Source organism: Panicum virgatum, chromosome 6N (assembly GCF_016808335.1).
Source record: "Panicum virgatum strain AP13 chromosome 6N, P.virgatum_v5, whole genome shotgun sequence".
NCBI classification, from domain to species: Eukaryota; Viridiplantae; Streptophyta; class Magnoliopsida; order Poales; family Poaceae; genus Panicum; species Panicum virgatum.
Genome location: NC_053150.1, coordinates 17,802,802 through 17,830,557, shown reverse-complemented (window position 1 = coordinate 17,830,557; position 27,756 = coordinate 17,802,802). Strand labels below are relative to the sequence as shown.

Genomic DNA, 27,756 nt, shown 5'->3' with positions numbered 1-27,756 from the left:
GAACTATTGTCCTTTTTTAGGAGCAACATCTTGATTCAGCATGTTGGTTACATCCCCAAGCGGAACACGCTGGTCCTTGTAGTCGAGGCGCGCCATCGATGTAGGCCGTGGTCGTCGGCGTGGTCGCGCCGATTGGTCGCGCCGTCGGCGTAGAGCGTGGTCGTCTGGCGTTTGGCCTGCTCGCGGCGTCTAGGGTACCCTTCTCGGCGACTGCGAAGCAAACGTGTCGCGCATCTACGGCACCCTTCCCGGCAGTGCCGAAGCAAACGTGCAGGCTTGTTGCAAATTCAAACGGTGATCTGCACCTGCAAAAGAAACGTAAAAACAAAATTCAGGAGTATGGCTAACCTTCCAAACAGCGGCCGTCGGGATTGATGGCCGTCAGGAGCCGCGTCCGTCGGGATCGATGGCCGTCGGAGCTGCGGCCGCCGGGAGCGAGGACCGTCAAGAGCCGTGGCCATCGGAGCAGCGGCCCTCGGGATAGCCGTCGGACACGGCGAACGTCGGAGCAGCGGTCGAGTGCCCTCAGTAGCCGTGAACGTCGGCGCGTGCGGACGATGGCCGTCTGGAGCAGGAGCCAACGTGCGCGGCGAGCGCGCACGACGAGGATCAGGGGCGACGGCGGAGCAGCGGTCGAGTGCCGTCAGTAGCCGTGAACGTCGGCGCGCGCGGACGATGGCCGTCCGGAGCAGGGGCCACCGTGCGCGGCGAGCGCGCACGGTGAGGATCAGGAGCGACGGCGGGCCAGGCACCGCGTGTGGTGGTCTGTTAGCAGGTGAATATGGAAGGCAATCCCAATCCCTGATTTGTTGCGCGAGATACACGCGAGAACGAATGAAGGTAATCGCAAAGGCTGGGGGCGTCTACACGGAGGGCGGGTAGAGAAGGCCTGGGTGTCGACAACTTTTTTTTTTGGCCGATTGAACTCACGCGACGCTGTTTTTCGGTCTGCCAAGGCCCCTGTCAATCACCCAGACTTTACATGTGGGCCATTTAGAGGTGTTTTGTGAGAGGATGGGTAGATTTCATCTTGATGAAAATTATATTAGAAAGTTTTAACTTTTATATAGTATAGATATAGATTCGATTGGTCACCTTAAACTACTTTATGTATGGACGCGTAAGCATGTGAATTTACAGTTATATGTTGTGGATCTATCTATCTATACTATAAAGACCTAAACAATTAGAACACTTTTAATTAAAAATTTTCTACCCACCCACCTCCTTCCCGGCGCACGCCTGCTCCCAATCCCCTGCCCTCCGCAGACCCCATCCATCCCGGAGCACCGATCCGTCCGTGCGGCCATGGCGTCCACGCGCCGGGGGCTGGGGCGGCGGCGGGGGAGTGGGCGGCGGTGTCCGGCGCGGGTCCGTGGCGCGTCGAGGCGGGCCCGCGCACTTGGCGTCCCACCCGGCGAGGCGGCGGCCGCCCACGGCGTGGCGGCAGGCGCGGTCGGGGGGAGGGAGGCTGGAGTGCTCGGAGGCGGCGGCGGGGCTAGGGGCGGGCGCGGCGGAGGGGGTGCAGCCGGCGGCCAACCCCCTACGCGGCGCACTCAAGAGACAGACGCGCTTGCCACCGTCGTCGCCCCGCTCATCCCGCCCCCCGCTCACGGCCAACGTCGCCCCCTCCGACTACCGCACATTGCGCCGATGCCCCCGCCCGCCGCAAATCGCGCCGCCACCCCCGCCTGCCGCACATCACTGCCCCCCATCCGAAGTGCCACCGCCGCGCGACTGTACTACCACGCTCGACCCGCCCGCAGGTAGTCCCACCGTGACGCCCGACGCCGCGACGCTGTCCCCGCCGCGGATTCCCCACGGGCGCGACGCCCGACGCCACGGCGGCCTCCATCTCCGCCGCCGATCCCCCACACGCGGCGCGCGCGACTCCGGCCGCACCGCTGTGACTGCCATCGTTCCCGACGGCCCGCGCGCGACTCCCGCATCCCCCACACGTCGGCAGCAAAGGGTGAGGGCGGACGATGAAAGCTCATGAGAAGGCGAGGCGAGGGGATGCAGCCCAAGATTAGCGCGTTCTTCAAGCGGAGGAAATGGCCCCAGATCCGAACAGGTTCTGCTTCTTCTTCTTTCCCCATTCGAATCGATAACCCTCGGTACCTAATCCTGCCGTATCCAATTGTTGTGACGTCTGACAAAATAATGTACAGAGAAGATGCATTGGCACATGTGCTACGTGGGGAGAAGCAACTTGTGATTCCATTCTCATTCCTATGAGTTTTCGCAATGGCGATGGCGAGGACCACGGGCTGGGAAGAGGCGGCAGCGCTGCAGCGGAGGAGAAGCGGAAGCCCAAGGGCGGCGGGCGCGGCGCGCTTGTTAGCAAGAAGAGGAGCTATGCGTAGTTTCATCTGGAGCTAGGGTAGCCTGATTTCGTCCTCCACACCTGCTCTGTCTGCAGCATGATGTACGCCCATGGGAACGACAATGGCGAAAAGGTTCACAAGGCGTACCATAAGAGATACTTCGAGGGAGTCCCGTTCAAGGTCTTGTCGCTCACTTGCTCTCTGCATCATAGTCTTGTTGCGTGCATCTTTGGAGAGCGTCTTACTAACTGATTAGCTGCAGGGCTAGCAAAATGAAACTGTGATTGCAAGGTCTGTAGCGCGGAGACCGGGTAATTCTCACGATTGATGAAAAACTCTCATATGTGGAATAGTAAGGTACAACTAAAACTCAATTCCTTGTGTTAAAAATGTTATGAGCACAACAATTTCATCAATGGTACGGTCAGTTTTGGATCGCAGCAGAAACAAGAGGTTGTGATTGAGTTTTTGTGTGATGATCATGTCAGTCCATTAGAGTTAGGTACTGTAATTTGGATGCCAAGACCTTTTAGGTACAAGGAATACAGGATTGTCTTCATTGATGTTGAAATAATTTGATGAAAAACTTGGACTTAGGTTATGGTTGATTTAATTGGATGCTCCTTTCCTGACCTGATGTGCTCAAGTTTCATCAGTTAGGTACTCTACTTAATAGTAGCAAATATGACTTGTATCAGTTTCATATAGTTTATCATGGAACCTGATGTGCTCAGCCTGCATACAGAGGTACATTATCTTTTATTAGCAGCCATTTTCATGTTTATATAGGTTTTAGTAGCATCAAGCATCTCAACTACATGATATTCTTATCTGATTCACTCATATTTTTTTCTCAGGAATGATCGGCCTAATTTAAAGTTCACTTCTTTTTTATACCAACAAAGATTTGTTTCCTTATATTACATTTCTGGGTAAATGCGTAATGCATGTCCATAACCTGATGCTATTGTGCAAGTATTTAAGTTCATCTTCTCAGATTTGGGTCCATGATAGTTGAGACATTTGTTCATGTGGCCTTATCTCTCTGCAAACTCCTCTGAGTAATGGTTTTAGGATGGCATGGCCATAGAGAAAAGCTATCAGGTTCACATGGATAACAAACTCATCTTGAAAAAATTGATCAGAATTCGAGTAGGAATCCAGGCGGGATCACATGCAGGAGATGGTCACCGTTTGTTTGGTATGTGCAGTTCTAAAAATTGAATCCTTTCTATTGTAGTTCATGTATGGTAATTCTCTATAGCATCATTGTTGCCTTCTTTTTTTTCCATAATCATCTTTTTTTTTGCTGCTGATCAGTTTAAGTGTGGAGAAGGTTGATGAGTAATGAATCAAGAATGACACGAAGAAAGACATAGTGAAAATGTAAGGCTTTCCTCTTTCTCTGCTCTTATTATTTCTTCTGTATTGTGATTTTTCGGATAGGCCTCTAACCTGCAGGAGTATGAGCCTTTCGATGAGATCATGCATATTTTATACTGGGTGGCTATGGTCCGTCGCCCTCCCCCTCACTCCAAGAGTCCAGACATTCGCCTCCGTCGTTGCACCATCCCACCAAGCTCCCACCGTGCGTGGCATGCCTCCCCACCAACCGCCGCTTTGCTGTAAACCCGCAGCCGCGCCGCCGCCCCAGTTCTGCCACGAGATGCCGCGCCGAGTTACAGGGGAAATGTTGTTGACTTACTCTCTCACCTCCAATTCGGGGCAGCTTTTTTTCACGGCTTTTCCTTCAGTTTTTGTTTCCTTGTGCGCAATTGGGAGTGTGAGATGGGTGACCTCCCTTTAACTTTTGCAATTTATTTTGTAATTTGGAACTTGGATTCAACAGTGGTTCAGTAGGGGTAGAAACTGGTTAGTAGGATTGGCTTGGTTTAACTCTAATTTAGCATGTATCTAGCAAGTTGCATGGTACATCCATTCATTTTAGGATATAAACAAGGTGCATGGTACATCTTTTACCACCTCTGCTCCTTGCTTTGTTGGATAAAGATTTTTAATTTTGTTGAACATTTAACTTCTGAAACAGGTGTTTGCCATGTCTCGTGTTATGGCGGCATGGCAGCCAATAGGCGTATCAATGGGAGTTTTTGACATGTGCCATAGGTGTATATCACATCACCATATCTGCTTTTAGTTTATTCATTCTGATCTACGTAAGACTCCCAATATCTCTCAATCTGTAGTTATCTTTTTGAAAGAAATAAAGAAAGAAAGCAATTTGGAGCTCCAGTGGAAGCTTTTCAGCTCAACCAAGAAAAGCTTGTTCGGATGCTCGGCAACATTCAGACTATGGTTCTCGTTGGCTGGCGACTGTGAGTCAGGCAAAATGGCATCAGGCCATAGTAGTTTAGGCAAGGTTTGTAAGTTGCAATATAGCCAGCAATGGTTGAACGGTTCGCTCATCTTGAGCCCAGTGATGTTTTCATAATCAGTTTTTTTTTTCCGAGGACCAGGCCAAAGTTCTATGCAGACTATATCAGAAAGAAGATTGAGGTTGCCAGAGCTATTCGAATCATTTCCCCAGTGTCACCTTGATTATTTTATTTATATATATGTTCGCATCCTTTTCATTTGTGGACAAGCAAAATAGATCACTGGTCATTCTTGTGGTGATCATCACATTAACGTTGACACCATCAATGATCAGCTAATCCTCTTTCATCAATGATCATTCGTGTGGGTTGAATCTATTTATGTCAAGTATTTCTTTGAATCTAAGACTACTGATTTTTTGTATAGATTTGTTATGAGTGTAAATAAGGGTTGTTCTAATTATAACAAAATTTTAGTTAGTATTGTATTAATGTATAGCACAATAAATTTTCATATTTTTAATTATTATCATATCACTATTTACCTATTTTTATAATTTTATACTTTTTTCATGCTTCGAAACATTGTTCTTCAAACACATGCGATGTCGGACGTGCGCTCGACTAGTAATAAACTAATAGTTGTAGCTAATTTATTTGAATTGGAAATATGTACGTATACTACATGCATATCAATAAGAATTACTCCAGTAGGTATGTACACGTACTTATGCCTATTTGAACGGAAAGTATCCATGCGTTCTTTTTTTCCAAAGTACGTGTTACAATTTCAGCTGACGTATTCATGTAACTGGTGCCAAATGGGTACACCTTTGTAGCTAGTATACCTTTCTAGTTCTAGATAGACAGGTGCTTAGGTTACTCAAGCCAGGGTATGTATCCATACCCGTTGCAACCGAGCATGTAGATTCAAGCCAGGAGTATGTGTGCATACCCGTCGCAGGAGTAATAGCCAGGAATCAAGCCAGGAGTATGTATGCATACCCGTTGCAGGAGTATCAAGCCAGGATCGGAGTATGTGTGCATACCCGTTGCAGGAGTATCAAGCAAGGCACAATTAAGCAGAAAATTTCTATGATTTTGATCACAACAAGACGTATTTCATATTGGTAAAATGAAAGTATGTATGTACATTCCATGTGTGGTTTAATCCTAACGACAGAGACTGCTGGCGTGTTGTTGGTCGGCGGTCGCCGCCGCTCATGCAATCTCTGCAGATGTTTCTTGTGCATCTGAATCGTACTCCGAACCCTTGTCAAAGCATTTTGTGGCGACTCCGCTAGCGACATAGCGCCATGTGCATGAGCTCGCCACGGTACTGAGTGGTAGCCAGAAATCGGATGGCGCGGGCCAAGCAAAGAGCAGATCCAAACCGTGTACTCGCTGCCACCATCCTGAACCCAGAACTCGCATTGAGCACGGAAGCCCAATCCTGAATGAAATCCCTGAATGCCGAACCGATCCAGATGAGTGATGCGTGATCTGCAAAAGAAAACAATCAATTGCAATCTATTAAATAAGTATCAAGTGATACTATAATAATCTGGAGAAAAAAAAGCATCAAGTGATTGCGTATTGCAATTCTCTAGGATACCCGCCGAATGATATCTGCAGCAAGGGCGGGTGATTTGATTGAAGCGGGAGTGAGAAATAGGAATAATCAATGGGATAAAACTCCGGATTGGCTTGCATAGGATTAGTGATGAGCAAATCAAATGATACGGCACCTTGATTTCACCAATTAATGGATGCTAAGCGCCGCATCAAATTCAGTTGGCAACATGGCTACCACGCGACGGCGTCTGGACCAGCCGAGAAGCCACCGAGAGGAACTGGAAAAGCTGCGGTGATTTGTTTTTGTCGATTGGAGATAACGGAAGTCCGGATATCTCGGCATACGCTACGCCCGCCGATAGGTCGAGGCTGCCGTATATGTTTAGCGGTTAGCACCCATGGACCCGTTAGAATTCGCACGGTGACTGCTTTGACCATGTAGGAGTAGTTACAAGCAAGTGTAGAATACATTTTTCATATATATATATGTATATATATATGTAGAATAGAATTCTACACCAGACCAATCCAGCCAGCCCACCCAGCCCCCTTCCTTGCGCCAAATATTTTTTCCAGTGTAGATAAATTTTTTCTTCAAGTCTATGTGTAATTAATTTGTTCGTAACGCTAAATTATTTATTCGATTTGTAGATAAATTTTTTGATGATGTGATTAATTTGTTCATGATATTCATTTTCTATTATTTATTCTATCCAATCAAATCAAATGTTCACCCTGTTTGATATTTTTGGTCATCGTATATTACTATTTATTCGTAACATATAATTTCCATTTTGTATAAACAATTAATTGTTCATATTGTTAAAATATTTATTCCTAGAATTTGAATTTAATTTTTTGAATTAAAAATATTTTAATAAATATCATGTAAATATAGGCAAGTGTGGTTATGTTTTGAAAATCTTGTTACAAGTAAGATAATGGTACAACTTAAAATTAATTTGAATGCTCAGTTTAATACTTATAATTCTTTTAGTTTCGAATTTGATGCATGAGTGATATCATTTTCATTATCTTTTTCTGCATGCATGCAGCACACAATCTCTCTCCTATTCAACTCACACCGGAGCAGTCACACAATTAAACAGACCTGCCCAACCACGGAAAACATTTGCCTCAGGAGTGATGCATAACCGCATCCATGCCCCTTAAGCCCTGTGGGGTTGTTAGTTTGAGAGAAGTTTAAACAATGGGCTTTCCTCTCAATAGAAAAGAAATTGGCTTTCCTCTCAAAAAAAGAAATGGGCTTTCCTCTCAAAAAAGAAATGGGCTTATACGGGCTCCATTCTGCTGACCTCTGTGTTCTATGGGCTGGATTTCGTTCAACACCCCTACGCTTGGTTTTTTTTTATTTTTATATTTTTTATTTTCGTTTTTTTAAAAAATATATATTTTCTATTTGGAAATTTATAGGAATATACCCCGGCCGCCCCTCTGCTGGGCGCTGCAGGGGCATTTCTGAAAAAAAAATTCACGGAGAAAATTACGCACAGGTCCCTGGGGGCCGGTCGCCCGGCAGCGGGGCGGCCGGCCGCCCGGCAGCTGGGTGGCCGGCCCTGGTCGCCTGGCTGCGGGGCGACCGGCCGTAATTTTTGCAATTTAGCCTTTTTCACGAAAGAATTTCATATATGTATCCTTTTTGAAATTTTTTGCAGAAATAGACCCTGGGGTCGGCGCCGTAATATGTGGCGCCGAGATAACACGTCTTGGCGCCACAGATCACGGCGCCGAGGTGCCACGCACTCACAAGCAATCTAGTGAATCTTCGAACTCGCCTTTAATATTTTCGGACCTTTTTAGGAGACAATAATACTGTGAACCACATATCAAATATAACGGTAAGAATTAAGAACTAAAAATTGCATTACACAATGTAAACCATATGAATTACATCATAATACAACGTTAATGAAACACACATCAGACATGCAGTGGCATGGCAGAACCCGTTGCAACTACGGTAAACAGATTCTGAACTAAGCTAACATGCCTTAGGTAATTTAAAAAACACAACAAACACAACGATACAGCATGTCACTAGCACTAGGTAGTCTTAGTAGCCGTACCCCCATGTAGCAAACTGCGTTGAGCCTTCTCCGCAGTATCCACCCATTGCAGGTGGTGCAGGCGGTGGTGCCGGAGGGGCAGGGCCCTTCTTCTTGTGACAAGGGCAGTTGCAGTAAGGACTAGTGCATGGTTCATCCTGTGAAGCGGCAACATTGCTGGTATCATCATCTTCGTCGTCTTTGTTACCCTCGCTCACTTCCTCGTAATGGTTCACCTTGCATTCCAGATCAAAGATCTTTATCGAGGTACTCGATGAACTCATGAACTGAATCAATTGGTGCAGGATCGACCCACCTGGTAAAACCACAGTTTTCTGGAGCAAATGAAGACTGCAAAATAAATTTCATGTAAGGTGTCTCAATGAAGATAAAGAAATAAAACAACCGAGTATTACCCATGCGTGTGGGCATTTGAAGAAACGCCAACCGTCATCCATCCCGTCGGTGCACATCTGCACTAAGCAGTCATCACCATGTCTGCATTTTGGCCACGGTTCTCTACGGTTATCGTATTGTCGAAGAGGAGTTTCATTGGTAAATTCACTCTTGTGCTGTGGCGGAAACTCAAACACTGGTTCCGGAAAGGAATCAGGTCCAAGAGGCCCCTCCCATATTATGGGGTCTCTCTTTCTTCCCCCTTTTCCTTTCCCGAAACCGTAGTAATTCTTCCCGCTAGACCCAACTCCAGATATTGGGTATACAATGAGCTTTGGTGTTTGAGTGCTGCTGGGAGTTCACAAACTTTGGAGTATTTATAGGCGCACAAAGGTCTGATACTCGGAGTGTGGAGTGTAAATGCACCTGAAAACCTACATGACAACACAGTGAAGAGGCTAGCTGACCGAACACTGAAAAGGCTAGATTCAATTCTCGAACTGACTACTCGATGCATCTCTGTGCATGCAGAACATCTAAGTGTATGCAGACTCACAGCACTGCATCGCTGCCGCTCGGTCGATCGTGCCTAGATGCCGCCTTCCCCACTACACTGCTTTGAAGGTGAGCTGGTGTGGTTGCCGTGTTGTCACATCTTTTTGAAATGGTGAAAGGGCACTGCTATTGGGCTGTCGTCTTTTGTCACGTTTGTCTGGGCAAATAATGCGACATATGGGAAACCCATGATCGCCGTGTTGAGCAGTGGCAACCTGTAATCTCGTACTCGCAGCTAGATACACTATAGTCCCTATTTTGAGCTATACGATCGTGTCACGAAGTTTACTCTGTATGCGGTAGTCGTCATCATCGTCGGCGGAATCTCGGCCGCTAATACCTCCCGCACCTAACTTGTCCTTCATTAAATCACGGAAAAAATTCGCAAGAACTTCCCTTATTTCACGAGCATTATGGAACCCACAAACATAACAAATTCACATCAATAATATCTATAGAAAGAAATGACAAGTAAACTACCACAATCATAAATAACCATAATCCAAACAGTCGAAACAGTCCAAAATAACAATAGAGAAACAAGTGCCAACAACTAACCACCCCTACCATTCCGACCTCTCTTACGTTGTGCGTGTACGTGATATGTAGGGTAGCTATGACGGTCCGGTGGCCTCATGTCTCTGGCAGGGCGGCGTAACAAAGCCACAGGTGTATGCAAGTTGGGATCATCGTCCTGGGCAGGCGTAGCAAACAACCGTGTAAAGTCGTCCAAGGAGGCCGCGTCGTTGTCTTCAGACCACCCTACATATCACAAAAAAAATTTAAGCAACATTCAATAGGTGAATGCAATTTCGTACAAATTATACTGCGTACCCTATGTTTCAGGTGGTGGTGGTGGTGGTGGATAGGAAGAAGCTCATTCATATCCTCCTGTTGGCGGCATAGGGTGATACGAAGACGGCCCCGCTCCGGTGAACTGTTGTGATCCTGAGTATAAATAATAACGTATGAGCCTTCGACCATAAAACATAAACAAATAAAATTATGCACCACATATTTACCTAAAGTCCCTCCAGCTGGTGGCATAGAGGTAAACTGGGTTCTTTGAAATGGAGCCCCTTGCGAGGCACCTGGCCCTCCATAGGGCTGAGAACCGGGGTACCCGTACCCTATGTGGAGTCGTATTTAAATACTGCATATAAACATACGGATCGGTAAATATCACACCATACCTTTGTACTGTCGGTGGTATAAGGGAGGTTGCTGCCATGCGGGACCACAAGGAACCGACGTAGATGCTTGCGATGATCCGTAGGAATCTTCGTACTCCGTCCGCATACCAAAAGCCTGAAGGATGCCTCGGGCTCTATCACGTTGAGTGGTCCAGGCCTCGAGTTGTGCCGGCATGCTCATCGTAGACCCGCCTTGAATCCTCATTACATTCAGTGAGCAATCTAATTCAAGCAACCTACATGCCTCGAACTGCAACCAAAAAAACTTAGTATACAAATCTTAAAAGATCGAAAATGCCATCAACATTTACTCACCGCCCCAGCTAATGCCTCATCCCTGTGTCGTGCATAGCGATCCTGCGAAGTCGCAACATGCGGCTGTGGATGCATGTCGACATACGTCAAATGACAACGAGTCTTCGGTTCGTACCAGGTCAGGTACGCCCGAAACGAAGGCTTAGTGTGTGGACCGGTATCCTCAGCCAACTGCTCATCTGCATCATCCCACGCAGCCACCCATGGTTGTAATCTAGTGACCCACATTGTCGAGAAAGGATGTCCAGCCCTTAATAAACTGCACGTTAAATAGAAATTAGTTTCACGTTATTAGTACATGGGGACTTATACATTTTTGTTACCTATGATCGTGGCGCTGAACATGATCCAACACTGAAGACACAGGGAAAGACTAGCGTCGACCGAACTGCCTCATGACTCAATCCGGGCAGTGGGTCTCAACTACAACGTCGTACAGCAAAGCTGCAGTAGTCATCCATAGGCCCTGGTCCTGTGTGCACACCGAAGATATTCCAAGCGGTGCACATGCGGCTATAGCCGAAGGACTGTATGGCTCCCACACAATGTCTTCTGGGGTCAATCGATCAAATTCGGCAACAAGCTCAGGATAAGACCGCCGGGTCTGTACATGTGCCCATGTTTTCTGCAAAAATAAAAATTATGTGTCCATAAGAAAGATATTGAGGGAACAATATATGACCATAGTATGCATAGAATATAAATTTTATCGGGTCCATACCTGTCGAGACTACCAGAGAGTCCCCATGGTCGGTCTGTCGTCCTCCATGTCACCGTACATATCCGGATTGTACGGTGACTGGTCAATCATGGGACGACCGATAGCAATCCTCTCGTAAGACCAAAGCTGTAGCAGAATTGGGCACCCCGTTAGGATAGCATTCCTATCATTCTGCCGTGATGCTTTACAGAGTCCACGATATGTGCATGCAAGAACCGCTGAACCCCAACTATATAAGGGTATGGCATCCTCATCTGCATCGGCGATCTCCTGTGCGTAGGGCAGAAGCACCCTATCCACACAGTGGTCGTGTGAGTTGTTGAACATGATGTACCCAAACAACCACAGCAGATATGCCTCGAGTGATCTAGTCACGATGTACTCATCAGCATCGGCTGCCAACAGATCCGGCTGCAATGAAGTACGAACATTGAGAATAAGAAACACATGAGGTATTTCAAAGCCATAAAATACATCAACACATCGTTTTGTACGAAATTATACCTGAAACTGTAGGAGCCATGACTTGGAAGGGCTTTTCAACTGTGGGTGCTCATTGAAATCTTCAGGATCAATCGTGGTGGCAACACCTGCAAAACATTCCTCAAGATCCTCCAGCCACGTAGAAGGTACCACGCGGGGCCCGACAGCGTCTTCGGTGATAGAAAGACCAAGCAACATCGCAACGTCCTGCAGGGTCGGTGCCATCTCCCCACAAGGGAGGTGGAACTTGTGTGTCTCAGGTCTCCATCTGTCAACGAGAGCTGAAAGTAGAGACCTGTCTAGCTTCACCAAAGCACTCTCAGCAAGACGAGCCACAGTGAGAAGACCTGTCTCGCTCAGCCTGCATCATACAGTGCACAAATGTTAATACATTATATAACGAAATGTATAACGGATAAAAATAGAAAATAGACGACATATCACCTAGGCACCCATCGTGGGTCTACAGGATCCAACTCTGCAGGTGGACGTGGACGCAGCACGTTTAGTTCTTGGTGCTGAACCTTCGCAAGGAAGGACCGGTGACCCGAGTCTATTGTTGGGTCCAGCAACGCAGGAGTACCTCCGGCCATACTTACCACGTAAGATCAAAACAATACAATACAATCAACACACATCTAAAAATTTCTAATAGTTCCTTATATTTCCTAAATAATTTCTAAGATTTTCTAACAGATTTATAATAATTTCTATATTTTCTAACAATTTATAAATTTTCTAATATTATCATGCAATTTTTAAGATTAATTAATTAGATTGCTAATGTACTATATCAACGCTAATCACTACAAGTAACTACACCTAAATGTACACTAATCAGTCATAATAATAATTAAACTGATTGCTAATCTACTGTTTCAACAAAATATTTTCTATAATTTTCTACAATTTTCTAACATTTTCTACAATTTCTAATATATCTACTGTTTCAAAAAAATAATTACAACATAATCTATTTACAAAATGTAGAAAATTTAGTTACATACAGTCGCCGGCTTGAAAATCCGGCAGGGCTTCGCCGCTTTGCCTCTCCCTCACCCCTCCTCTCCTCCCTCCCTCTCTTTTCTTTTTTCTGGATTTTTAGTGAGGCAAATGAGGGGGGCGAGGGAACTTACCACGTAAGATCAAAACAATACAATACAATCACACATCTAAAAATTTCTAATAGTTCCTTATATTTCCTAAATAATTTCTAAGATTTTCTAACGATTTATAATAATTTCTAATATTTTCTAACAATTTATAAATTTTCTAATATTATCATGCAATTTTTAAGATTAATTAATTAGATTGCTAATGTACTATATCACGCTAATCACTACAAGTACTACACCTAAATGTACCACTAATCAGTCCTAATAATAATTAAACTGATTGCTAATCTACTGTTTCAACAAAATATTTTCTATAATTTCTACAATTTTCTAACATTTTCTACAATTTTCTAATATTATCTTGCAATTTTTTTGATTTTCTAATACTTCTCTAATAATTTTCTAGTATTTTCTAATACTAAATCTAACACTAAATGTACTATATCAACGCTAATCACTATAAGTAACTGCAACTAAATGTATCACTAATCACTCCTAACAATAATTGAACTGATTGCTAATCTACTGTTTCAAAAAAATAATTACAACATAATCTATTTACAAAATGTAGAAAATTTTAGTTACATACAGTCGCCGGCTTGAAAATCCGGCAGGGCTTCGCCGCTTTGCCTCTCCCTCACCCCTCCTCTCCCTCCCTCCCTCTCTTTTCTTTTTTTCTGGATTTTTAGTGAGGCAAATGAGGGGGGCGAGGGACAGCCAACACCTTATATAGGGTTTGGGGGGCCGGTCGCCCCGCAGGCGGGCGGCCAGGGCCCGCCGCACCTCTGCCGGGCGGCCTGGAGGGCTGGCCGCCCCGCTGTCGGGCGGCCAGTCCTCCAGGGACCTCGGCGCAATTTTTTTGTCGACTTTTTTTTGCAGATAAGTCCCTGCCGCCCGGCAGCGGGGCGGCCGAGGTATATTCATGTAAATTTCGAACACGAAAATATATTTTTGTAAAAAATGAAAATAAAAATAATAAAAAAAACCGCCCTACGCTTCGTTATTAAAATAAGCACTGCTAGTCCTGTAGTAGCTGTTAATGGCATAGACCTTGCAACAAGAGTAAGCACTGTCTGAAGAGACCGTCCCCGAAAAAGCCTCTTTTTTTTAATTACACAGTACAACTCAGGCACTCACAAAATATATATATATATATATATATATATATATATATATATATATATATATATATATATATATATATATATATATATATATATATATACTCGCACATCTATGAACACACGTATGCAAATTCTATCTCTATGAGCTTATTCGAAGATTGAATCGGCGAATCCTCGAAATTGACAAAGTCACAACACCATTAAATCTCAGAACATTCGCTTCCAAGGAAAGTCAAACCCAAGACCTCAGATACTACCGAGACTCTTGCAATCACTAGCCTACATGCCCTTTTGCCTCCTAAGCTTCGTTGCTCTTTTTGCAGCCTCGAAAATTTCCTACGAAAAAGAATCGGGAAGAGATAAACAGAGGACCTATTTGTCGACTTCTCCGGGTTAGTTTTTTGGATATGAATTATGAACATACAAGGTTGAACGGGTTTAAATCTTCAACACCTAGTAAGCCGGAGTAGAAGTGAAGCGACGCCAGAAGATCATCACTAAATAAATTACGTCACCTCCATTCATCAAACCATCACGTTCAAGCCTGAACACGTCATTAACCTTTTTTAAAAAAATAAAAATTTGATGGGAAAGGCTGACCACCCCTACTTTCATATTACGAAGATGCAAATCTCAAACCCGGATTGGATTGCAAAACATCATTAACAGTCGCAATAATGAGGACATATCAAGTGCAAACCAATCTCTTCGTACAAATCGTGCAAATTTCAATCTGGACCACCAGATCAACATCCAAGGGGGATTGGATAATTTTACAATTAACCGTTCACCTCTAATCATATTTTTGCAAATCTCCCTCCCACTCTCCCTGCGCACCCCCTTGGATGTTGATCCGGTGGTCCAGATTGAAGTTTGCATGGTTTGCACGAAGAGATTGATTTGCACCTCATATGTTCCCCACAATAATATGTGTTTTCTACCCTTTCTCCTAGAATAAGATAATTAATTTAAACATCATATACTTCAAAATGAAGATATATGGTATAGAAATATTTGTGCTATACCAAACATCCATTAGTTGGTATCCTATTTGATTTTGTAGACAGAACAAAGAAATGCTCTCTCTCTTCCTCTCTCTTCGGGAAAAGAAAAACATAGCCAAATCATGGACGCATGCACTGTTTGGGCCGCGTCAAATCAATCCAGCTCGCAGGCTTGCCATTATCCCAAGCAAGAGAAACGCCCAATTATTTATTTTCTAGATAAGAACACCTCACTTTCGGCAGGAAAAATTGGAAATAACATGTTTTCCTCGTACAGCAGGCAAGGGTCTAGTCAGCACTGGCAGCTTTTGACGTGTGGGCTAGGTTGCAAAGTTCAAAATTACTAAAAAAAATTCCGGCACCTGCATGGAGAATTAAATCTAGACGAAATAAAAAAACACATTACACAGTTTGCCTATAAATCGCGAGACGAATCTAATAAACCTAATTAGGCCGTAATTAGACGCTAAATTGCTACAATAATGCTACAATAACCAATCTCTAATGATGAATTAATTAGGCTCATTAGATTCGTCTCGCGATTTACAGACGAATTCTGTAATTTATTTTGTGATTAATCTATATTTAATACTTCAAATGTAAAAAAATATTCTTTCAAATATTTTACACAACGCAACTAAACAAATCCTACACCAAATTGCCAAACCAAGTTCAACGCCCTCGTGCCTACCTGCGCAGGCTATTTTAAATTTCAAGAAAACGTGGCCTGTCATCACCCCATGGACTGATGGACCCCTGGTCTCAGTGTTTCACATGCACACGCCACATGCCACATTTTCTGTCTCCTAGCCTTCAAAATAAAAGTATATGTATTTGTCATACGCTTATTCAATATTCAAGTAGGGCCACTTTAATTTGTGTATCAGCCCTTCCAACCCATGTAATGGGGACGTGGGTTCCCGATCTTCCGTCAGGTTCTGGATAACTCTCGTTGTAGGCGGAGTGAGACACACCGATCCGGCTTCAGATCCTAAGACCCGAATCCAGCAATCTTAGCACCACAACTCCTCTGGTTATCAACCGTGTCACAACCCGGTTGACCTCGCCAAGAAGGCTAATCCCTGCAAGCGCAACGAAGAACACAAACAAGAACTTGAAAGAAACGCAGCTCAAATGAAGTGACTCTGCAGATCAATGACTAATCTCACGAGTTGGGGTTTCACAAACCGATGAACGGCGTCAACTGTTCTTGACAGAATGAATCTAAGCAAAACCCAACTAACCTAATGGCGGCTGCTGTGTATATATAAGAGAGAGGCTAGGGGGGCGGCCAAGGGGGTGGCCGGGCAACCCTAGGGAGTACAAGGCCTTCGGGCCCAAAAACTGGTGTCGCTGCATCCAGGCAGATTCTGGTCGTCATGTTGTTTCGACGATTCCCATCGACTCTGAGCGTATTTTGATATGGGATCAGTTGGGTTAGAAAGCTTATCTCCTTAGCTTTCCAACGATATATAGAACGCCCAAAACGGAGCCCGTATGTGGCCTGGGCGTCCGTTTTCGTGAGGCCTGCTCCTGCAGTCCGAACCGGACTCGCGAATAAAACGGACTTCAATGTGGATTGGGTTTTGAACTCTATCTTCGCTTGGGCCTTGGTCATATACGTATTGGTCATGTCCTCATCACCATGTGTATGGACCTTTTTGTGCTACAGGTAGTTCACCCATTTATATGTAGGATAACAAGGAACAACCCGTGCTCCAAGTTAGTAATTTTAAGAGATACAATTGTTACAAATTTAGGAATAAATGTGGAGGCCATAACTAACTATTTGAAATTGCTTTTTTTTTCCTCTCACTTGTTCATATTCAAACACAATATTTACAAAGACATATTTTCTATCTTTATCCATCCGTGATATGCATTGGGTACCAATTACTACATATGTTTTTTTTTTCATTTTGAATCCACCTACATGTAACTTCAACATGTGTCTATATGAAACCTTAGCTTAAGACATTTGTTTAACATGAAAACAGATGTACTCATCCCTTTCTACATACATACATACATACATACATACATACATACATACATACATACATACATACACACACACACATACACACATACATACATACATACTATATGAGTAACTTGGGGCTTTTCTAGTAATGACATAGATAGGTAATTTAGGTGTATATTCAGAGTTACTTTATAGCATCTCAAGTCCTTTCTCTGTATGACATCAATATAAAAATAAAACTACCGTTATTGGATTTTTTTTAGTGCTCCAACAGTATCCGACCCCAATTTTTTTTTACTGGTCACCAAGAACCAGTCCCTTCCCCCTAAAGAAGAGGAAACACCTCCCCTCAAAACCCATTTTCCACAGTAATCTTGGAGTGTGGGATATTCTCGTGCGGCCCAACCTCGCATATCGTCACCCATCCTATGCAGCGTGAGCGCCGGTGGCTTGAGCTGCTCCCACCATCTGAATGGCGCCCCCCGGTCTATAGTGCTCCATCCCATACCCATCACGTTGTCCAAACCCAAGCGCCTGCCCTATCCCAATGCTACCTCACTATAAGTTGCTCGCCGGGGCTATGCATGCTCGCGTTGGTGTCATTACCCACCCCGACACACTATATTAAAGGAAAGTAGTAGGAAAGAAGAGAAGAACCGGTGACACCGAAGGCCTGACATGCTGCGGGAGTGAGATATGGTAGAGGGTATGTTTAGTGGAACGGTTGTATAGTGCCTCCTCCCACGGCCCCCCACCCAGCCACCTCCCTCCCCCCCCCCCCCAAAAGTGCCAAAAAGGTTATTGGGGCTCCCTAAAAAATTATTGTCGGAACATTAAATGGGAGCTACTCGAGATGTTATTTGATTATTTATAACAATGAACGGGGTGGATAAAAGATAATGTAGATTGATATTTAGAAAACTAATGTACGACCGGCCGTATATTAGTTTTTCTATTTATAACAATGAATGGGGTTATTTATTTATCTAGAGAGCCGGCAATAGGTTAGGCCTACCATCTGACTGCTCATTTTAGGGGAAGTTTCTAATCACGGTTTTCTATTTTGGTAGTTTCCCCACTCCGCCCAAAATCTGTGTCGCAGAATACACGATTTCAAACAAAAAAAAAGATCCGCAATTTCAATGTCGAGCATCCAAATCAAAATCAGGTGACACAGTTGCACTCGTTTCAATATGAGCTTCAAAACAAGATCACACACCACTATTTTTTAAAGATATAGTTTTGGTGTGAGAAAATATTTTTCAGTGTATTCTAATTTTCTTGTGAATTTTACAAAATCTGGTCATCATTTTACAAAATGTTGTTTGACTCGCTTGAGTTTAGTTAAGTGTATATTGATGTTGATATTTAAAAAATAATTGGATGATGTGATTAGAGGATGTTAGCAAGCAATTGTGTTGGGGTAGGTGCATGTTTAATTCATGATCCGTAATAGATAACTTTAGCAAATTAATTCAGCATTTTACTAATTTATGCTGGTATTTTTCTAATCTACATAAGAAATTGATATGTATTTAAAAAATATTGTTGAACATATGCAAGCGACGTTTTGTTTTGAAGGTCTTTTCGAAAGAAATACAGTTGTGAACTATAACTTTTTTGAAGAGTGAGAGTAGTAGAAATGAAAAATGCTTCTCCATAACCCCCCCCCCACCCCCCTCATGTGATTGTGGGACCGGAGGCAACTGGGAAGCTAGATGGTCAGATGGAACGTACGGCCGGTCTGTAACTAGTCTTTATCATAATATAATGCACTGGTAAAGCATGAGTAGAGCCCCATCGGCCATCGCCATATGTACCAACCCAACACCCCAAGTTAGACTGAGCTTTTGTTCCATTGAGTACGGATAGGATGGTGAACAATGACGAGGTGTTAGCCTAAATTACCTATACTAACAAGATATTCTGCTGATGTGTTGATTCTAGTTTGACATGACAATGTATAAAGAACATTTTTACCCGGGTTCGAATCCTTGACTCAGAATGGGTGCTCGCTCTTTCCTAGATTTATTCTAGAATTTAACCAAAGCTATTTCTCAATTGTAGGTGACGTACATATCGATAGCCAGGCGTCTGTAGTGAGTTCGTCAATCTCGATATCTATCAGCTCAAGCTCTTACAGGTGCTCATGTAATTAAGATTGCATGTGAGTATTCATAGAGGTAAGTGAGTGTCTAGAATAAATGTGTTGTTGGTACATAATGGAAGCTAGAAAAAAATTTATGGAGAGGGACAAAGAACAAGAGCTAGATAATGAGTTCCTCATAGTGGATTTTAAAATTTTTGTAGGCAAACTCATGAGATCTAATTAGTGATATTAATCAAGGGAAAGAGTCTAAATTACTCCTCTGAACTATAGCCGAATTCCGGATAACCCTCTAAACTATTGTTTAGTTCATTTTATCCTCAAAACTATGTTCTTTGGTTCAAATTACTCCATAATACAATTTGTCTTTTTCACTCCCCAAGCATAGGTGGAGTTTTAAGTTGAAATTTTACCTCTATTCCTTTTTGTTTGTCATTCGGGAAACATAATCTCCTCACAATCAAGATTTCCTAGCGACGTTTAAAAGGGATGGAGGGAGTATGTTAGAAAAATTCATCATTATTTTTATCATTATTTTGATAGGTTAGTATATTTAATAATAAATTAATAGTTGGAGTTCAAAATTATATGAAACATAATGATAAAAGAATCGTTACAATTTTTTTAATATGCACTGTGATATCCTGCTACCCTGCAAAATTTGAAATTAAAATTCTATTTTTGTAGAAACAAAAAATAGAAACTTTAATATGTGGTAAAATAAAGTAAATGACATGGGTTAGGGATAAATTGAACCAAGTTATAGTTTAGGGTATTCAGACTTCGACTATACTTGAAGAAAGTAAATTGAACTTTTTCCACACATTGGTGGTGTTCAACCATTTCTTATGACTTATTAGGTGGCACCAAAGTTGCAAATCAAACCGATTTTACTCAGGCTCAAGGTCAGTACAGGTATGAATGAATAATACCCATATGTCCGTATGTGACATGCTGGGGCCTTTGGTAGGCAAAGCACTGTCATGGCCTTGCGCTGTTGGCTTAGTGGTGGGGCGCCATCCACCGTCCATCTTTTCCTGGCCCGACTACCATACAAACGTTTGCAGTGGGTTCCTGCTCTGTTTGCCTTTTTCCCTGCCCTTCCAAAATTGCATGGAATCCACCTGGGGGAATCCAAGACCAACCAAAAGACCTTTCATTTTCACACCTGCACATCACCTTCCTGGCTTTCTATCTTGAACTTGGACGTACAGCTCAATAATTGGTGCTTATTTGAGTTGAAAGAACCAAAAGTTGCAGGGTTTCATACTTTTATGCAAAAGGCAAACTCACCGAATCCGCTATCCGACATATATAGAGGCGAGTTCATGCACTGATATGCCCACATATATTGAAAAGTACTGTAATGTCGACATCCCTGTGTTCTACAGAAGATGAGTAGTGTTCATGCCCACTATATGTGAGCATCTGCGTGTGTAATGTATTTTCCAAAAGAAAATAAGTTCTTATGAAACATAGTCTAAATAAAGTTACTTTAGGTGATACTCCTAGAATTTAAATTACTAGTACTCCTATGTCCCTATCAGATTCTTCCTAATTATATTCTTTTTTAGTTGCGGTCTTGTGAATAGATAACTCTAGACTCGTAGCTACCGAATCTGTAACTGTAGATTGAGTAGGCAGCTATAGGTGGTATATTTGGCAATTAGCGACATGAGATTATGATGGTGACAATGGAGATTCTGAAATCTTACCTTATCTAAAATCCAAAGATATCATCTCCTACGAAAATGAAAAAGGAAGAAGATAAACAGTTAGTGGCGCACAGAATATACTAATTTGCAAATAGGAAGGCGGTCTCCCAATTGGCAGCACGCTGATTCGTTTCCATACAAGGATGATTGATGAGTTCACCGTCCTGTGAATTTTGGAATCATGGACATTTAGGATTGAAAGGATAATCCTACAAAAATGTTCCAAGCACTCGCGATAAGATCGTCATTCCTATTTCCATACCCATATATAGCCCCTATGCCCCTGTTACAATTGCTAATTAAACAGAGTTGCAGACCTTTGTTTCCTCCCCCAAATAATATATGATGAGACAACTATTTTAATTACTAGCTGCAAGAAGAGAAGATGGATGTACACATTAGCACAACAACTTTCACACTAGCTGCCCACCCTTTTGTTTGTTTAGAACAAGAATTTCATAAATGGAACTACTATGGCTCCACTGTGTGTGTGTCAAGTTTTTCTTGATCTCTATTTGTAGAATTGAACTTTAAAAAATATCATAAGTATGTGTAATTTCTTTAATTTAACTTTAAATCTGGTTTACTTTATTTTAAAATTTCTCGTTTTCTTATGATATGATGATAAAAGCACATATCAATAAACTTAAATCAGCATAACAATAAATTTGAATCAATATATAGTTTCAAATGGAATCTATTGACGAAAAAGTTTCTAAAGAACTTCCATGATAAAAAAGAGAGCCGTGTGAATTCAGGTGCTGCACACCTTCCACCCTACAGTGGGTACATTATTATCTCAAAATAACCCAAAGGATGAAAATTCTATGGAACTTAAAAAAATTCACAAAATACATTAAGACTTGTGCGAAAGTTCATCTCAGAAATGGAATAGATATGCTTTAAACATGTGATATTTGACATATGGAAAACTTCCACGTTTTCCGTGAGCAAACAGACGTCTTCGGTCTTCCCCAAATATTTTTGTTCTCCAAAGTCCTCTTTTATACCCAAAAACTAATTTAGTGGGAAGTTAAGGAAACAAATACTGTATATACCCCCCTGGCCTCCGTTGAATTCTATAATTCACACCCGCACCTTCCTCTTCTTCTTCCCCGCCTCGTCGGTTATAAATACCCTCGTCCCCTTCTCATTTCCTTTCCCATTAATTTCCTCCGCTTCCGCTCCCTTTCTCCACCAAATGAACCCCCGAAAAGCAGGATAGGCGAGCCCCGGAGGAGGTAGGCTAGGGTTAGGTTCACCGCTCCCCCGTCGCCTGGGCGAGTGGCGAGATGCCCGCCCCTGGCCCCGCTGGCGCCGCCGCCTCACCGTCGCCGCTGCCGCCACAGCTGCCGTCGCCGTTCGCGGAGCTCGTCAAGAGCCCCTCCGGCCTCGAGAAGGTCGTGCTCCGCGGCTCTCGCAACTGCTGTGTCGAGGTACCCGATTCGGCCTTCCCCACCCCCGTCACACGGGACGCCTCGCCGTTTTGTCTGGTCTGATGTGTGCGCGGAGTGTGTAGGGGCACCGTGCGCGCGGGGTTGCGATTCGGTTGGATTTGGGCGCCGTCAGCGCAGATCCGGTGGGAAGTCTGCTGATCCGCGCGGGGTTTGGGCGGAATTGATGAGGTTTTTGGTGTTGCGGTGTCTGATTTTGCCTCGCCGTGCCCTGTTCCGGTTGGATCATTATCGGCGCATTGCATGATCCCCGCGTTGCGGGCTTGGAATCGAGGGAGTTCATAAGTTATAACCGTTTTATGTTGTTGTTAGGAAGTACCGTGTAGCCCTGGGAGGGGTTGTTGTGATGGTTAGTGAATAGTGACGCTATGCGTGATCAGAATAGATAATGCTTACTTATTCGGGTTGGAAGAAATTTACATCAGATGAATTCGGATGTATCCTAGTTATCTGTACATTAACGGGCAACAGTTTTATTCCTTATGTTGTTGGTTTGCTATAACTTGTTCTTCGGACCAAGTAATGCCGAGTAGTCGATTTTTTTCCCCTGGATAGGATCTGTTTTTAGTTTTGATACAGGAGTGAGCAATTTTGTTAATTGGGTCGCATATGTATTAGACATAATCCTTACTGTTGCTTGTTTTGGTTATTCCACATTGATGCTTATATGACACTATCCACACACATTCCATAATATGGCAGCTTTACCAAATTGTTCATCGAGGAAGTAGTCTCATATGTTTTTGAAGTATCCATGTATGTAATTGTTTGCCAATTAAATTATCTATCTGAATCATATAATTTTGGATGTACATAATCTAAATCATCTTATAATCAGCATTTTAGATTAGGAGTTTATATGCTAAGGTAACTTGAATATGACAGTTATGACTTGCTGATGGTCTTTACATTAGTATCAACCAATTGTAGAAAGATAAAGGGCAGCAGCAAGGAATATAGCAACTGTGTACAATTTGTAACTAGTTTTACACTACCATTTGCATAACATCTGTGTCCTTTTTCTTTTTTGCCATTATCAATTTGTTCTAGTAACTCTAGATGATTAAATCAAGTACTGTCTATTCTTAGGTCTATCTTTATGGAGGTCAAGTAACATCATGGAAGAATGACAACGGGGAAGAGTTGCTTTTTCTCAGCAGCAAGGTACATGATCCTTTTCGTTGTTGCAGATGAATTTATCAGCTGGTACTTACATGAAAAAATCGTGTTGTTCTTCCATTCTTTAGTGTTGGAAGTTGAGTTTATGTCTCGTTTTGATCTGCTTAGTTTTTTTTGTAAGGTGGAAGCTGAGGCCAATTTGATTATTGTTTAGCTTTTGTTTTTTTCCTGTATCACTGCAGTATCTGACATACTTTCATGCCTACATGTCATCCTTAATTCCTGAACTTTGAAAGACATAAGCAATTCAACTTTTGCAGGCTATTTTCAAACCTCCAAAAGCCATTCGTGGTGGTATACCCATCTGCTTTCCCCAAGTATGGTAACCTTTATTTGTAATGGCTTCATGCGTGTTCAGAAATTGACTGGCCCTCACCAAAATGCACCTTGTAATGCAGTTTGGAACTCATGGAAATCTTGAGCAGCATGGGTTCGCAAGGAACCGGTTTTGGACCATTGACAATGACCCACCTCCTTTACCAGCAAACCCTGCTATTAAAGCTTATGTTGATCTGATTCTAAGGCCTTCTGAAGAAGATTTAAAGATCTGGCCTCATAGGTTTGTTTTGCATCACATGATGATGACTTATTTTTATCCCTTAAATCCTTAATGTATATAGTTCACATCTGATTGATATTTCGTTTACAGTTTTGAGTTCCGCTTGAGAGTTGCTCTTGGACCTTCTGGAGATTTGAGTCTCACCTCTCGAATCAGGAATACCAACACTGATGGAAGACCTTTCTCTTACACATTTGCATATCACACATACTTCTCTGTCTCTGACATAAGGTATTTACTTGATGTTTCTCATTTTACTTCTCATTTTCTTTTGAGTATTTGGTTTCCCTTGAACTTTTCTATTCCATGCTTTAGGATCTCTTAAGTTAAAGATGGTGATTTGTGTGTCATGTAATGTTTTGTGCACTTGTGTGACCTTTTTTTTATCCATGTTACATGGAAGCCTGCTAGATGCCAATGTAACTTTTGAATTAAGACAAAGCAGATACATATATGTGTTCTCCATACTTGATATGGTTGTTTCTCATAATTGAATGCTAGCCCCAATACAGTTGCAACAATGTCAGGTTGCGATGGTAATCCTGCATCTGTTATAATGTAACTCACATTGAGAAACTAGGTTCTGCTTCTATATTTATTTTGGCATTCAGAATCTTCTCATGAATGTTTCTATCGGAGACTTGTGCTGTGGCTGTTTTATTTCTTACTTGTGCTTAATATTGTATTAGTGAGGTGCGTGTTGAAGGGCTGGAAACAATGGACTACCTTGACAACTTGAAGGCAAAGGAGCGTTTCACAGAGCAAGGAGATGCTATTGTTTTTGAATCGGAGGTAAGTATTTAGCTCATGTTAAACACCTATAATTTCACCTCGCATTCAACTAATTTGATGTGTTCATTGTCAAGGTTGATAAAGTTTATCTTGCTGCACCCTCAAAAATTGCAATAATTGATCATGAGAAGAAAAAAACATTTGTTGTGACAAAAGAAGGGCTTCCAGATGCTGGTAAGCTTTACTTAATGGCAAATCTTTTTTCTTTCTATTGAACCGATTAAGCATGGTTGCTGCAAGATGCATCTATTAAGCATGGTTGCTGCAAGATGCATCATTCTCTTTCTAATGTGCTGTCTTCTATAGTTGTTTGGAACCCCTGGGACAAGAAGGCTAAAGCTATGCAAGATTTTGGGGATGGAGAATACAAGAACATGTTGTGTGTGGAACCTGCAGCTGTTGAGAAGCCTATTACTCTGAAGCCTGGTGAAGAGTGGAAAGGAAGACTTGCCCTCTCAGCTGTCCCTTCCAGTTACTGTAGCGGACAATTGGATCCATTGAAGGTGCTTCAGTGCTGAGAAACCTCATTTTCTGCGTCTTGTACAGGTGATGTTATGTTTCTGCTATATAATAATTTGGATTCATTGCACTATAAATGCCAGCGTCACCTGCTAAGGGGATTTTTATTTTGGTGAGACTCCATGAAATTCGAACATTTTGGCCATGAACAGGAAACATGTTTTTGATCCAAATACTGGTTTTATTGTAGTATTTTAGGATAACTAGTCTAATCTGGCCGCTTGTAGAAAGATAAAAAGTTGCTGCCATCGTATAAAGCTCCCTGTTCATGTACTCGTAGCCCGACATTTGAGTTTTTACCTTGGCCTTCTTTTCCTATTTTATGTGGGTGACAGGTGGGTCCATGGTTTCCAGATAAAGAAAAATCAACTGATTCTGGTTGGGGGTTGCAAAAGCCAGTCCCCAAAATGCATCATTAAATACACTAGCAGTAGGCTAGGAGCACTAGTATCAAAGCAGTTTTTTACATCAAAACTTCTTATTTTGAATTTTCATATTTGGTCAAACCATTTGATTGAGATCCTGAATGAAATTACTGGAATTGGCAATGTTCAAAAAAGCGCTAGGCGGTATCTAGGCGGTGACCCACCGCCTAGGGATTAAGCGGGATTAAGCAGGATTAGGCGTTTCAAGGCGTTGTTCTAGGCGGTACAATATAATACGTATACTTCACCATATACTCTAAAAAGAAAAGAAAAAATAAGGAACTAGTGGGCTTTGAATGGAAAAGAAAGATCCAAAACAGCCCAAATAGCCCACCAGCCCACCTCCCCCACCTTATCTTCCACCTGTGACCCATCGTCTCCCCATCACCTGGTTCGACGCGACGACACCTCTCCCCGTCGTCCTCGCCGCTCGCCCCTGCCTCCTCTGCCCCGCCGCCCCTACCTCCGCCGCCGCCGAGGTTCGTCCCCTGCCTCCTCCTCCGCGCACCTGCCTCAACCTCCTCCGCCGCCGCCGCGCCCGTCCCCTGCCTCCTCCTCCGCCGCCGCGCCCGTCCCCTGCCTCCTCCGCCGCCGCTGCGCGACATCCCTGCCTCCTCCGCCGCCGCAGGCCTCCTCCGCGCACCTGCCCCCAACCTCCTCCTTCGGCGCCGCCCATCCTGACCTCCGCCGCCACCAAGGGCGCCTAGGGGACTGCCTACCCCCCTAGGCCAGGCGGGACCCCTCCGCCCAGCGCGTAAGCGCGCTTAGGCGGCCGCGGAATTCCGCCTTTTTGAACATTGGGAATTGGTAAAATTTGATAATTCTGGTGGCAATAAAAAAAATTGAAAAATGGTATTTTAGTCCCCGCCTGTTAGATTTTATCTGTTGTTTAGGCTTAGAAGTTATCAGGGGAGCAGTAAAGTGAAATTTCAGTTGAAATGTCACATGGCTGTTGCATAATGTTTTAAGTTGCACTTGCAAAGGAGAGTTCTGTACGGTAAAATCAGCTTTTGTTTACACAAAACAAAGTTGCAGATAAGTTGTCATTCTTACTTAGGAATTTGCATCAAAAGTCTGCCACATAAGTTCAATGATGCCTGATTCTTGAGTTGGGGAGACATGTACTTTTTTGTTATGGAGCTGCTTGCCTACCTACACAGGCAAAGGCAAACAAATCCCTATGTTGTTTGTCTCCTTCACCTTGGAATAACCAGGAAACCAAATTTATGGCTAGACTTAGTTTTGTAACTTTTGTAAATTGTAGTGTTCAAATACGACTACCAAGAATTGTTTGAATTCCTCCTGCATGACAAGCGCACGCACCACCAATGAACCGCAAATTTGATCACTCATGAATTATATACTTCGTACTGCTAGATAGCATCTATGATATTTGAACATCATCATCCTTATCATGTGGTTGATTTTCATTCTGCAGGAGAACTTCATTGCCCTTCTTATTTGATGCTGGGCTGGCGTCAACGCCGCTTCGTCCTTTTGCCATTTTCATCCCCCATATTTCTGTCCTTTTTTTGTATCTAGAATTTGAGTTGTAGGTTACTTCTGAATAACAGACTCTACCAGCTGCTTTGAGCTTATAATGGGATCTCTCCTCGACGGTGAATGATATCGGTGGACACAATACTGGCATCGGTGTTGTAGTTTCATAAATCATTGCTGTGCTGCCTAAATTCCCTTGCGTTTTGTTCGGTGCTTGCCTACCTTTGACAGTTGATCATCCTTGGGATCTCTGGGATCATCAACCTGCCTGTGGAGGACGGCATCCCATCAAGTATAATTTCATTTCCGTTTGTA

At 43.2% G+C, this 27,756-nt stretch overlaps 1 protein-coding gene and 2 long non-coding RNA genes across 8 annotated transcripts; 2 read left to right on the top strand and 1 right to left on the bottom strand.

Moving 5' to 3' along the window:
• Positions 1-1,259: 1,259 nt before the first annotated feature.
• On the top strand, positions 1,260-5,009 carry LOC120679167. 6 transcript variants are annotated; one of them, XR_005677022.1, is made up of 4 exons: positions 1,260-2,074; positions 2,172-3,528; positions 3,648-4,451; positions 4,532-4,967. It is a non-coding gene; the product is annotated as an uncharacterized LOC120679167 (long non-coding RNA). The 6 variants fall into 6 exon arrangements; XR_005677023.1 differs by having other exon boundaries at positions 1,276-2,074; positions 3,648-3,713; positions 3,789-5,009; XR_005677020.1 differs by having other exon boundaries at positions 1,278-2,074; positions 3,648-3,713; positions 3,774-5,009.
• A 750-nt stretch (positions 5,010-5,759) lies between these two features.
• LOC120677719 lies at positions 5,760-6,528 on the bottom strand. The gene is made up of 2 exons (XR_005676431.1): positions 6,409-6,528; positions 5,760-6,163 (listed from the first exon to the last, which is right to left on the bottom strand). It is a non-coding gene; the product is annotated as an uncharacterized LOC120677719 (long non-coding RNA).
• A 15,650-nt stretch (positions 6,529-22,178) lies between these two features.
• LOC120678757 (putative glucose-6-phosphate 1-epimerase) lies at positions 22,179-27,756 on the top strand. The gene is made up of 9 exons (XM_039960072.1): positions 22,179-22,449; positions 23,557-23,631; positions 23,907-23,963; positions 24,045-24,205; positions 24,296-24,436; positions 24,895-24,997; positions 25,072-25,171; positions 25,304-25,543; positions 27,380-27,756. The coding sequence occupies exons 1-8, from the start codon at positions 22,306-22,308 to the stop codon at positions 25,513-25,515; spliced, it is 993 nt and encodes a 330-aa protein (XP_039816006.1). The 5' UTR covers positions 22,179-22,305; the 3' UTR covers positions 25,516-25,543; positions 27,380-27,756.

Coding starts and splice junctions, on each gene's coding strand:
- LOC120678757 (XM_039960072.1), top strand. CDS start 22,306: ATGCCCGCCCCTGGCCCCGCTGGCGCCGCCGCCTCACCGTCGCCGCTG. Junction 22,450..23,556: donor CTCGCAACTGCTGTGTCGAG/GTACCCGATTCG, acceptor GTCTATTCTTAG/GTCTATCTTTATGGAGGTCA. Junction 24,998..25,071: donor CTATTGTTTTTGAATCGGAG/GTAAGTATTTAG, acceptor TTCATTGTCAAG/GTTGATAAAGTTTATCTTGC.